At 50.3% G+C, this 13,169-nt stretch overlaps 1 protein-coding gene across 1 annotated transcript in view; it reads left to right on the top strand.

The window, feature by feature from the left end:
• LOC144162670 (uncharacterized) overlaps positions 1-13,169 on the top strand; it is a 159,259-nt gene that overhangs the window by 106,394 nt on the left and 39,696 nt on the right. The window contains exon 3 of the mRNA XM_077693299.1: positions 8,211-8,281. Within this exon, the coding sequence (XP_077549425.1) occupies positions 8,211-8,281 (71 nt within the window). The remainder of the gene's footprint in view (positions 1-8,210; positions 8,282-13,169) is intronic.

The following is a 13,169-nucleotide window of genomic DNA, read 5'->3' as shown; positions in this document are numbered from 1 at the left end:
CGGCACTCGCGCGTCTAGTGGGGGGGAGGGGGGGGGGGTGCATAATGCCACGGCCGGGTGTCGAACTGGGAAAGGTTTGATTGCGGTTAGCCGTTTCTCAGCTTGCGTTTGAGAGCTGTATTCCTCGCAAGCCGGTTGACAAGGCCTATCGACAGATCGGGACATACTATGTGCCTTAGGAAGGCGTGCCGAGTATCCCTCGTCCCGGTAGCGGCAGGCCTGTGTGGCCGTTCTTCACAGAGCTGAAGAGCTGCGTTGGAATCCCGTTCTACAACGAGGATAGCAAGGCAGGTGCATTTGACCTATGATGGAACCTCCAGCTGCCGGCTTGGAAATATCTTCTGGGAAGGTACGCGCCCCTCCATGTGCGATTTCCGGCACCCGTGGGGTCTGTCCAAGCGCACTGAAGGTGTGCTACACCGGCTGCGACTGAGCGTTGCCTACACCCGAAGCTTCTTGCTTAATCGCCATTGTGTCCAGTATGCTCTATGACTGAGGACATTAGGCACCTATTAGGCGCCTTGCCGCGATATGCCAGTTAACGGGAAACAGCATCGAAGGCACTCCGACGTGGAAGTGCTCTAGAACTTTCCCACTTCTTTGGACCCTGGCGAAATCATTGCGAGGCAGTGCCGGGGACAAAAACTTTAATTTTCTTGTGGAAACGGCTGCAGGAGGTCCTGTGAACCCTCTGAACATATACATTTTATGTATGTGTGCAAATCTCACTCCCCTTTATTTATTTTTTCCTCTTTCTCTCTATTTTCTCGCCTTTCATCTCACTGTATTCACCCCCATATGGAGTAGCAAGCCCTACCGTTAGTGGGGCGGACCTCTTCAGGTTTCATTAAAGGTTTTTTCTCTCTCTCGTGGTTGGCAGTGGCTTCCGATGAGCGCGAAAAAAAAAAAAAAAACCCACGTGACTTCTTCCATACTTTCCGGATGCGCCTGTGGCAACACCCTCTCTATTTTGCTAAGGCCTTTCCAGCGGTCCCATGACGTCACGCTAAGGGACCTTTCGGGCGTTTCGTTCCGCTATTTTAGAGCGTCGCGCCCGTTTGGCCTGTAGTTCGGTTACTGCCACAGTTAGCTGCTAAGAAGTTCTGAACTGTCTGGTATAGTGATTCCGCTCATATTTCTTTCGTGGTTGCTGCAAACATTAAATGTCATAGTTTGTTCATGCTTAGGACTACCATTTTATGTGCTTTATTTATGGGTGTTTATTTTATAGCGCAATGCATTGAACTGAAGAATATTCCAGCTTTGAGCATCTATTCAGTTTTTAATCCATTATTTTAAACAATTTAATATATACCTGACCACACGACAGCACTGCACATTATTCGAAGTTTTTATAAATTATTGTGCTTTGCTGGTAAAACTCGTCGTTCAGACACAAAGAATATTGCTGGGCTGAAGAAGTTATACCGTGTGTGTTAATGGGTGCAAACTGCTATCAAGCCATGTCATATATGTAGCCTTTGTGTGCACCACTGAAATACTGGATAGGTAATCCAACCGTTATAATCAGAAACCAATGAAGTGTTCGCAAAAACATTGTTATTGCGTCAGGAAAAACGCTTTACTTCTTCAGAGTTGCTGCTTTGCGGGCTGCGGCCTTCTTCTGCGCATTGCCTTGTATGATGTCATTTCTGAGCTTGCAAAAGTTGTTTAAAACTACATTGGTTGCAACGTGAACTACCAAGCCTGTAAGAATTTGAGCAGTCTGGCAATTTTCACACGTCTCGATGTTTGGTTCTTCCAGTAGGGAAATCGTCTGCGAAGTCGCAACGCCACGTTGATTGCTACAGGAGAGAAAATAGTTCGCGTTTTCTCCAAAAGACAAGTTTTCTGCAACTAGTTTTGTAATCAGTACCATATTAACTGTCCATGGCTGTGGAAATTCTAGGCCTCCTCTCGTCAGGTTAGCTATCATGGCAGTGTTTTCCGATTCTATCTCGTGGTTTTCAATAACCAACGTGCTGAAACAAGTAAAAGAAAGCTTCTTTGAAGCAGAATGAGCCGCGTACCCTGCAATATAAACTATAGCATCCATATCGGAGTGGCCGCTTGTGATATCATCGTCAGTGACAGACACAGAAACGTTGCACGCCAGAAGATCTTCGTTGGTGTCTCCACACTCAGCCTCCTCGCGAGGAAATATCAAAAGTTTTTGAAGACGAAGCTTCTTCTCACACTCATAAAGTTGGCGCACCGAAATGTGGTACTGCGCTTCTGCTAGCTGACGGTAACGGCCAAAGCGGTCCTCTAGCGCATCCGTCTGAAACTTGCCCAGCAAGACGTACTTGAAGTGAAGTTCTTCCAAGCAGTAGCGCGAGAGTTCTACCAGAGAATAGCACGTCAATCGCAAAGCACTGTGTGTCTCTTTTGTCAGCGAGCCACGGCTGGTGTTAATGCTCGCCCAAGCGACCAGCCAGTCGACAATGGAACTCAGGAACGTCCACTCCTTTGCAAGGTGTCATAACATTGACTATTCGTCACCATGTGAGGATAATGTCAGTGAAAAGAGCGGAGACTCAGCTTGAGCAATCTTGAACGTGGAACCATGCGTCCTGAGTGCGTTTGACACAAATGGATTTACAGCAACATCTAAAACAAGCCTTACATTCTGCCGCTCCAAAGAGGTTGGATTCACGGCTTTTGCATTCAGTCTGTAGTCGGCCTTCACAAGCGACGTTTTCTCTGAATAAAGCTGCCGGACAGCTGAAAAAGATGCAGCTTCCATACGAGGAGGCCCTTCAGGCATTTTGCCACTCAAGTCCATTTCAGGGAAATAAAGGCATGTTCCAGGATTTTTCTGGTTAATCCAATTGTTCCTGACGCACTTCAACAGATGCACATGGATCGACAACGTAGAAAGAGGGCGAGTGTTATCCGCTGGATGGGGATAAACAATGCTCACTTGAGGGCTTGCGGCAAAGGAGGACATCATCTTGCGGTTCAGAGCATTGTTGTCAGTTATTACAGCGATACCTTTAAGCCCTATTTTCTCAACACTTAGGATTATGTTTGGCATGCTCGTGCAAAACTTCAGCGCTCAGTTTGCTCACAGGTAGTATGTGGATGATGTCCTTGTTTGGGGAAAGCAGCGACTGTATCATGAGCACACGGGCTGTGGTGGCTGGTTCCGTGGATTGGGCTGATGATCTCACAATTGTGCCTCCCTTGTAGTCGAAGTATGGTTTGATGGGGATCTCGTCAGTCATCAGGGTCACTGTCTTCTCGCGATCTTTCATTGACTTCACTCTCTCTCGGATGTAGGAAAAGCCTTTGCCCCAGAAGGAGGTCAGCTTTGTAATTTGAGCAAACACGACGGAGTGTGGAAGGATGGGGCAAAATCATCCTTGATGCAGCGCTTGTGAAGTTATATGCGTGAGGAGAAATCGAATGCATAATGCTGGCAAATACCAGCAGTTCTGCACTATACACTGGCTGCTTCGCGAGGAGAAGCTCTATCTGCTCAACGAGAAATTTCAGCAAATGTGTGCGTTCTTTCGGCCTGTCACTGTCTTCAATGATTCCCTGAAGAAGTGAAGTGACAAACTGCAATACTTTGGTCCCATTCGAGTCTTGGGTCACTCCAGGTATATCAAACAAGCGTTTCTCGAGCTCCTCTAGGAGCGAGGACAAACTGGAGGTATCGCACACTTGACCTGGCAGAGCACTGCCCGAAGGAAGCGATTGAAGCCTCACTCCATTCAGGAAAACGGAAAGCGACAGATCTGGGAGAACTACCAAGGCGCATTTCACACTAGTTGAAGGATCGTCCTCAATGAGAAGAAACCTAACGCATTGCTCATTTACAGATATCGTCCAAACATTTGTGTTGCAAATCCCGGACAGCCTAGCTTTCAACTCTTCATACGATGAAACTTTGTTTCTTTTCTGTTCAAGTTCATTAGATTGAAGCGATTGTCGAATCGCCTCCTGCAGGGCAGCATTTTCCCTCCTTGCTTTCTTGGACTGAGGCGACTCGCTGCGAACTTGTGTTGACGACAAGTGTTTCGGGCAGTTAGGGAAGACAGAATTCACCTTTCTTCAAGTTCAGTCTGTCGCGCTTCACCTCTGTTGTTCTGCCTGTCTGTTCTTCTTGGTGAGACAATGTCGTGACGAAGTCGTCTTCATGGAAATGCAGCTCACACACCTGCACACAGAAAGCAGACCTGCGTAAGTTGTATTGATAAGGGTAATCATCAACTCATACGAGCTAAAATGTGAGAATGACGTTCGTACCAGCGTCCGCAGAACGATACCTATCAGTGCACAAATGTGTCGCACAGCCTGATGCATCCACGGAAATAAACGTTTGCTGACCGACCCACACGTTCTCTCATTGCCTACGAAGCGCGCATTCCCGGGAGTCAAGAAAATTCCTGGCTCCTATGCAACAAAATTGCAGTGCCTTACCCTCGAATGTATTGTAGGTGTGAAATCCTTTCGTGGAAAGGCCCGCAACCACGCTTTCTTCTGCGCTTCGTCTCTTGGAAAGCAATAAACACGCACTTTGGGGCCATTATTATTACTTCCGCGGCACCCGGCAACACAGCACCGGCCCATGTTTCACGAAGTTGCCCTCGTTGCGACACAGCAGGTGTTCAGCGTTGAATTGCTTGCACACTTTCCATTCGAAGGCTTCTACACGTACGCACGCCACAAAAGGAAGAGGACCGACAGACTTGGGCGAGTAATGAAATACTGCACGAACAGCACATTGAAAGACCGAGGCAGCGGCTTGCCGCTCACCAAAAGGTGGAATTCCCACCAGAACTCGCCCGGACGAGTCCGCCAGTGCGTGGCCTCCGCGATTTGCTGCCAGCGACGCGCCGCCGGTAGCCGATCGCGGAGGCCACGGCCAGTGGAAACAAACTAACAACATCGACAACAGAGGGAGCCGTGCGTCCGTGCCTGTGGAAAGGAGGGGCTGGAGAGGCCTGAAGAAAATTGAGAGGGTGTAGCCTGTGACCACCGGAGCGTATTCTAAGCTTTCCTTTCCTCCATGGCCTACCACTTCCCCCTCTTCACTTCGCCGATGATGACAGTTTTCTGTAAACGATCCGCACGGACAGAGCTGCTAGGGGGCACATCGTTTCTGCCAGTGATACGCCGTCGCCGCCGCGCGTCGCTGTCTGCGCCGTCTTGATGCAGCTATCGGAGTAATCTCGCTTATATTGCCTGGCGAAGACACGAGAAACGAGTTTTCAGACAGGCGGCGCCAACGTGCGCTGGGTATCTCTGTGCCTAAAATGGATCGTATAAATTGCCGAGCCCTCAAAGCGTTCTAAGTTATCTTAGCTCTTCCGTGATTATATATCATGAGTGTCATTCCGAAGTACTTGTAACTTTCGAGTTGACTGCTCAACAAATGGCGGATTACAGACGTGCTTCTCTTTTTAACAGGGCAGTGTTTTATTCCCGGATACACAAAGATTGTGCTGACGTCATATCCGTCACGGAAATGACGCCAGTACAACGGAGCAAGCGGCCTGTAAAGGGTGCACCCCTGCACACAGGGTCTTCTTGCGGGGAAGCAACATTTAGTACTAACGAGTACGTAACACTTAGGGTTGTTCGTTTTCGGGTTTTATATTTTAACACGAAAGTGTTTTGTGCCGGTATACACCAGGATTTCACTGACGTCATATCCGTCACGGAAATGACGCCAGTACACCTTTGAAGAAGCGACCCGCCAGCAGGACGTCGCTCACCAAGCATACCCACAAGACAGCCGCCGGCCCGCTAATAATGCTCAGCTGCGCATTTCGCTGCACATTTCACTTTCGTGTTTTACCGATTGCCATGACGGAGAAATCAATCAGTTTTTTAAAGTTAGTTTCTAGTCAGAATAGTTCTATCAAGGTGAGGCAAACATCTAACAACACAGCTCGTCGCTAATCGGTCAGATGTCACCGCATGTACAGCGTGGGGGGGGGGGGGTACCATGAACCATCTTAGGCGGAATGCAAAAACATGATTCTTCCGCTATACGTCACGCAACCCACGCTGTTTCATAAACCGGGATTCGCTAACACGGAAACGTGACGCCCAATCTCTGTTCGAGCTGCAGGGTGTCGAATACAGCCGTTATACAAGCAGTGCCTCATAAGCCGCCCACACGCGTTTTTCAGCTTTAAGCGCACTTTTGAGGGTACGTATCGTGCGCCAGTAATGTTCTATTTATGCCTAACCATGCCGTCCCACGCTGGCTTTTGTGGGTGGCGGCTGCGCAGCTTAGCTTTCGTGAGTAAACAGGACGCACGCGTGCAATGCAATATCGTGAGCAAGATTACTAGCCTGCCGCGCGTGAATACCGAGCGATTTTTCGTATTCGAGCCAAGGTAGCCTTGCCTCGAATACGAACACGTGCCTTGTTATTCGCAAATAGGAACTTCTCTATTCCAGCACTTACCGATGCCCCTACGGGGCTTGATAGGGGGAGCCGTACGTATTCGCAGGGAGGCGGAACATCCACCGCCCGCCCCCACCGCGCTTCGTATCACGTGACTGCCCGTCTTCTTGCATAAACACACAGGCTGCAGGCGGCGGTAGCGCGGTGGCTCCATTCATGCGCAAAGTTCCGTGTTGGGTGCAACGAATTTATTTCGTTTCGCAGTGCCGGTGATTGCACGAGGACTTTGCTGCAGCCATCGAATGCTAGCCGGAAAGTTGGTCTCGGCGTGATGTTGGCGCACTCCTCGTACATCGTGTGAATCCCACGACGCGTTCAATCCAACGCCCATCCCCCTTGGAGTCGACGCACCAAGATCTGGTGGTAGAAGTTTCCGCTTCTGAGTCTAACGTTCTCGTTCGATGTTGTGAACCGTGGCTTCTAGTGGCCCATGGAAGGCACCACGAGGGCCACGCCGGCAGTTCTCGAGGGAAGGAGCGTACACCCGAAAAGCGCGCGGCCGCTGCGTTCCTGTACGAGTTCGGCCCGACGTTGGCGCTGACAACGCAGCCGACACCGGCCGAGAAGTTCAGACAGAATAGGGCCATAGGCGTCTAGAAACTCATTGGGAGGCTGCGGTCCCATCATTTCGAAATCTGGCGGGCCGGGGGGTGAGGCCTCACCGCGCGCGGCATCCGACCCCGGTGGGCCTGGTGGGGAGGAGACGCGGTACGCGCCGACGTGTCGCAGCTGCTGCTCACGTCAGGGGCGCAACGTGATACGGCGCGGGACAGCCGACTGCGGCCCTCGCTCACCAGGGCCTGTCTCGCATGACCGTCTGCAGAATGCGACCAGAAACCGGCGTGTTCGATATGACCGCACTGTTGTCGCTCTCAAAGTACGGGGGTCTGCACGGTGTCCGCAGAAGAGCCAGGCACCAAGGTTCGTCTGTCGATTGCGAAGTGGCGGTCCCTGGGTGTTTGATGGTGCTTGCCAGCGGACAGCTAGGCGCCGCTGGAGTAGTTCGTGCACTCCTTCGCACCTGGTGCTGTTGCTTCGTCCCAGACAGGGCTTCTCGTGAGATCGCCAGAGGCTGCGCATCGTTCACATATGCTGGGACGGCTCTCGTCGCGCGAGGCGCTTTCTGCGGCCACAGCCGGTGAAGCGTGCTGCTCTGAGTCACCTTTGCCGCGCCATCTTTTGGCGGGAAATCAGCATTGCCAAGGACTAACAAGTCCGTCGACTCCTGGTCGTTCCATCCAACCGAAAGTTCTTCTTTTGGGGGCTGCGAAATCAAAACATAATGCGGTTTTACCCATGCACCAAGCCTTACCTAGTGTGATGATAGATGACATCAACTGCCTGTTTTCTTGCATTGTGTCCGTCGTGTTCGTGTTTCGGCATGTGTGTACTCACGCATGTTTTTAACGAGGTTTTTTACGTTAAGTACCCCGGGTTCCAGTGGCCTATAGATTAATTCGAATCCTGAGACTACGGATCTCATACTTTTATGCTATGCCGTGGTTCTGGCTCGTACGAAATCAGTGCTTAGCAGTCGTCGTGACAAGCCCTTTCTAAAAATCCAGAAAGGGTGAGTCAGGCTGTGCAGGGTTTTTTTTTTTTTTTTTTTTTTTTTTTTTTTTCAATTTAGGGTCTTACGCGCCAATGCTCACCTGGGCTGTGAGGCACGCCGCAGTGGAGGGCTCCCGATCATTTAGACCACCTGGGTATCTTTGACGTGCTCCTGAATCTCAGCGCTCCGGCGTTTTAGCTGTGCATTTAACTGCGGATCATTTAATTTCAGATCTCCCCGGAGGGCCCTTGTCACCGCTTTATTTCCCGAACCTCCGATCGCCCGACGACTCCCGTCAGAAGGTGAGTTCTTTGCCGACTGCTTGGCTTCACTCTCTTCGAGTCTTGAAAACAGCTTCGTGACTGCTCTTAGCTGGTGCGTGATCCCACTTTCTCCATGCTCGCAAGGAAAAGCTGTGGTTGCATACGAAATCATTAGAAGTGCCCTGAAAACACTGTTCCTACTTATACATATATATAATACACACACAGAGAGAAATAAAGGTGGGCAGTCAAGAATGCCTCGGAAAGCAAAGGGGAGAATGCGGTAAGTCATTGAAACATATGAAGAATTTTGAAGAATTTTGTCTTTCAAAATTCATCTGTTTCAATGACCTACCGCATTTCTGTCGAAATTCAAAGAGCCCCACATTTAACATTCTGATTCCATATATATATATATATAGTTGAGAAAATGGTAGACGCACGATTAAAAACAAAAGCAGTGGTTTACTGACGTGTCGACTGGAGGACCACTCTTCATCTTCTTTATATATATATATATATATATATATATATATATATATATATATATATATATATATATATATATATATATATATATATATATATATATATATATATATATATATATATATAGGGAGATAGGGAGCAGTTGAACTTTTGAAGATGGTAGAGAACACAAGAAAAGAAAACTTTGAACAATGTAAAAGCACGATTGTTGCCAACGTTTCAGCAAAGAGACGTCTCTTTGCTGAAACGTTGGCAACAATCGTGCTTTTACCTTGTTCAAAGTTTTCTTTTCTTATATATATATATATATATATATATATATATATATATATATATATATATACCGAAAAAATACCGGTTCGCACTGGTTGGGAAGCTTGTGCCGGTCCCGGTTCGACGTTTAAGTTGAATTACCAGCTGAGAAAAAAAAAGATCTATTAGTTTAAAACTACAATACAGACAAAATACAAAAAAAAAATGCGTGCCAATCCACCCTGTGAAAATGGTTGTAAAGCGAAGCTGCAAACGACACCCACAACAATCACCCATGCGACGTCACTTGAATTCACACACGTGGCTCTACGAAGGGTGAAACCAGAAACAAGTGAAATGCACTTAACCACACCCTTTATTACTTCAAAGAGATATTTTTTGCTAAGGTGAATCGATGCCATGATCCATGAATGGTGGTTGGTTGAGTTGTATTGGTGAAGCGCATGAGTGGAAACTTTTTTTTTATAAAAGTAAAGGTAGCTCAAACCCGGTGTTACACGATCTCACTTCGCCGCCGTCCTGCCGCCGCCGACGGAGGAAATGCGATCAGCGGCAGAGACCGAGGAGAAGTGAGAGGCCATGCGTTGGCGTAGCTTCCTTTAATTTTTCTTAGTCTTAGCGCATGCGCAAGGCGTGCCCACGGGCGCTACACGGGCCATGGGCGGAGCGCAGAGCGGCGCGAGAGCTCGCGTGACGCTATCACGTGGCAGTCAGCGAGAGCGCAGGGGGTGGTAAACCCACAGATGTGCTCGGTGAGTCCAGAGTCTGTCTCCTCCGTGTCCGCGTGGGCTCGTAGCTCAATCGGTAAGACAACGGGCTCTCGCTCCGTTTCTGGCTAGATTCCTGGCGGTGCCAGTAACTTCTTTATTTGTTCGCGGGGGTTTTCTGTTGATACCAACGGTCGCGACAGAACCCTTGGGGAGTACAGGTAAAAAGCTTCGCTTTAAAAATTCAAAATGCTGCTGTTTCCCTGTAACAGTGGGGCGATTTCAAAGCAAACTTTATACAGTTGGGCGAAATACTAGAGAACAGATGAAATAGAGACGATTTACCAGCTACTTTCTCGCCCAGACCTTATGTTGTCCTAGGGGTTGCACAAAAGCCACCGCCAAGAAATATAACGTTGAGATATATGTTCAGCCTTTCCGTTTTAAAGCAAAGCTTTACTAAACCCGTCGAGGGTTTTCGCCGTTGCGGTGGATTTGACCTTCATTTGATCGCAACTGCGAATCACGTGACTCGCCGGGCCGATCTCCGCAGAGGCCCGCGAGCCGCGTTCGCCGCTGCCGGCCGCTGCAGCCGCCGCTGCCGGCTTGGCGCATGCGCTCTCCGCAGCTGGTTCGCGCCTGACCACTCGACTCGCCCAGTGCATGCGAGCTTGACTGCGAGCTTGACCATGAATGAGAGCGGGCTCGGGCCGTCTTCTCCGAGCGTTGCGCGGCAGCTGGAGGCTCTGAGCCGTCTGCGATCAGCGGCGTCTGACCACCCCGCAGATATCGCCCGGCGAGAAGCGGGATCACAACCGTACGAAGGCGGGCTTTGGACGAATGGTGTAATATTTAACCAAGCGAAACCGAGACTTAACCACGCCAAATCAAGCTTTCGCTTTGCATATACAGGGTTAGGCGCTACCCTTCAAACCCGGGAGTTAGGCGTGCGAACTAGCGCAGTTAAATACCAGCGTTAATACGAGCGGTGTGGCATAAGAAAGAAAGTCCTACAGCAGCCACGTAAATGCTACCAATAAATTCGATTATTTGGTCACCTGGAATAATTTGTTAGCTGTCACCTTCTCGAGGCTGTAAGCCACGATTTCATTAAAAGTAAGCTTTAGTTAACCCGCAACCATTGCATTGTTGCTGTGATCACTGGAATACATTTTGCGATAGCTGTCCCGGAAGTGTGCGTAACAATTAATGTCATCGTTCCGCCTGACCGCGCGCGGTCACCGTTCTATGCCCTATACATTGCGGAATCTTTTGACGAGATAAGCACGGGGGGGGGGGGGGGGGTATGCGCTTTTATTCGTCGACAGCCGTACACCCCCTCCGGAGCGAGAGGAGCAGTATAGAGTAGGGAGTGGGGCAGTCAGTAAAAGTGCACCCCGGAAAACAAACCAGGGCTGAAAACTGCAGAACAAGCAGAAAGGACGAACTTTGGGCGAATTGGACAGTGTGGGACGGGACTGCCTTTCATGCATGTGTTATCCGCTTTAGTGCTGTTTTTCCTTCCAAGACGTAATACGTAGTGCCTGCAAGGTCGAGGGATGCAGTTTTTTTGAAAAAGGAATAAGTGTGCATCATACGCTATCTCTATCATCTATCTCTAACTATCTCTTCATGCTATCTCTATTATTATTTGTATCTGTTAAAGAAATCCCGGGCCATCTCCACTAACGTGAAACCTGGGGAGGTGCGAAGCAAGCAGTGCATATATTCTTGGCGCCTTGGTGTTTTTGCCCACGGAGATGAAACCGTTGGGAGGTAGAGGTATACAGCTTTGCTGTAAAAGTCTTTGCTGTAAAAGTCTCGTGTCTTTAAAGGACGAAGCGTTCTAGCGCGAGGCGTGAACGAATGTCCCATTGTTCTTTCAGTCCGCGTTACGAAGCGTTCCAACGCGAGGTGCAAACGAGTGTCCCGGTGTTTTTTTAGGGACGAAGCCCCTTAGGGGCTCGGGCTGTTGGCGTCTCCTATCGTCGTCGTTGTCGTAATCGTCGTCGTTGTTTTAGATGCGAAGGCATCTCATTCACCCGCCTTGTCCCTGCATCCGGCGTCGGCGTCGTCGTGAGCGTCCACCCCTCCCCCATTCTCCTCGCCGCGCGAGCTTCGCTCTCCGCCGCTCACCCCCTCTCCTCTCCGATAGCGAACACTCTCTCGCGAGGGGCATTGTATTGGATTGGGTTGGATTGGATTTGGATTGGATTAAAGCGAATTGTGTTGGATTGTGTTGCGTCATAGCCGCGGCAGACGCACTGGCGCCGGCGCGTCCCCTCACCGTTATGCGCGCTATAAAACGCGGTGCCTGCGCCGCTCCGCTCCATCGTTCCAGTGCCGTTCCTCCGCTGTCCTACGCTGCCTTCAATGGAAACGTGCCGTGAACCCCCTATGCGTCGCATCTACACAGGGTTTCCCGCGAGGGGAGGTGGGAGTTTTTAATCGTCGTCTCATGTAGTCATGGTACTAAAACACCGGGAAACTCGTTTACGCCTCGCGCTAGAGAGCTTCGCGCTTCAAAGGAGAAAGGCCGCTAGGGGGCCGCACGATGCGAAGGCATTCCTCATCGGCTCCGCTTTTGGACTCCTGTCTTGCCGTTTGACACCCATTCACGTTGCCAGTTTGTGCACCACGTGAACCGGCAAGTCGCACGGATTCCGAGGACACCAACATCCTGGCCGTGGCCCACCCCAACGGTCAGTTACAACCATTCGGAAATCTGCCACGCCACCTGCTCCGCTAGGCCTGACAGGCCTAGGGAAGTCGCCATCGCTGCCGGCGCAACACCTGCAAGCGGCCGCGCCAGCTTCGGCGCATCGCCGCTCAGCACAATAACCAGCATGGAAAACGCCGTGGAAGGAGTGGATATCGACCCCGAGGAGTTGCAGCAGCCTGGCTGGGCTACAGTTCGTCACCGGCAACACGCCTTGCGCGACCAAGCATGTGCGTCGACTGGAGCCACGAGCACCGAAGCAAGAGAAGCGTTCCCCGCGTCGGCCGCCACCGGCTTCGTCTCTCCCAGGTTCTGATGTCACAATCGTCTTGCGCCCCCGATGAGGACTTGCACTTTCGTCGGTAGCACAAGCCACCCTAGCGGACGCAATACAGGCCCAAGCGGGACGTGGCGCCGAACCGTGAAGATCAGAATAGGATACACAACGTGGCGAATTATCTCCTTATAAGCACACCTTCAGAAGACCGTGCGACCCGATACGCCGAAATTAAGTTTCTCGTGCTTCGAGGTCAACAATACGGAATAGCTGCCCATGTGTCTGCGCCAGCTAATACCACCACAGGAGTCATCTTCAGTGTTCCCGAGGACGACAGCCCGGAACAAGTGTTGGACAGTATTTTCAGTTACAACCCGGGATTACCAATTCTTGACGCTAAACGTCTCAACACCTCCAACATGGCGCAAATCTTGTTTGATGGTCACCGAGTCCCTTTCTGGG

Source organism: Haemaphysalis longicornis, unplaced genomic scaffold (genome assembly GCF_048455015.1).
Source record: "Haemaphysalis longicornis isolate Haplotype H1 unplaced genomic scaffold, Haemaphysalis longicornis Haplotype H1 scaffold_1, whole genome shotgun sequence".
Taxonomy (NCBI): domain Eukaryota; kingdom Metazoa; phylum Arthropoda; class Arachnida; order Ixodida; family Ixodidae; genus Haemaphysalis; species Haemaphysalis longicornis.
Note: the sequence above shows the minus strand (reverse complement) of the source record. Positions and strands in the feature narration are given on the sequence as shown.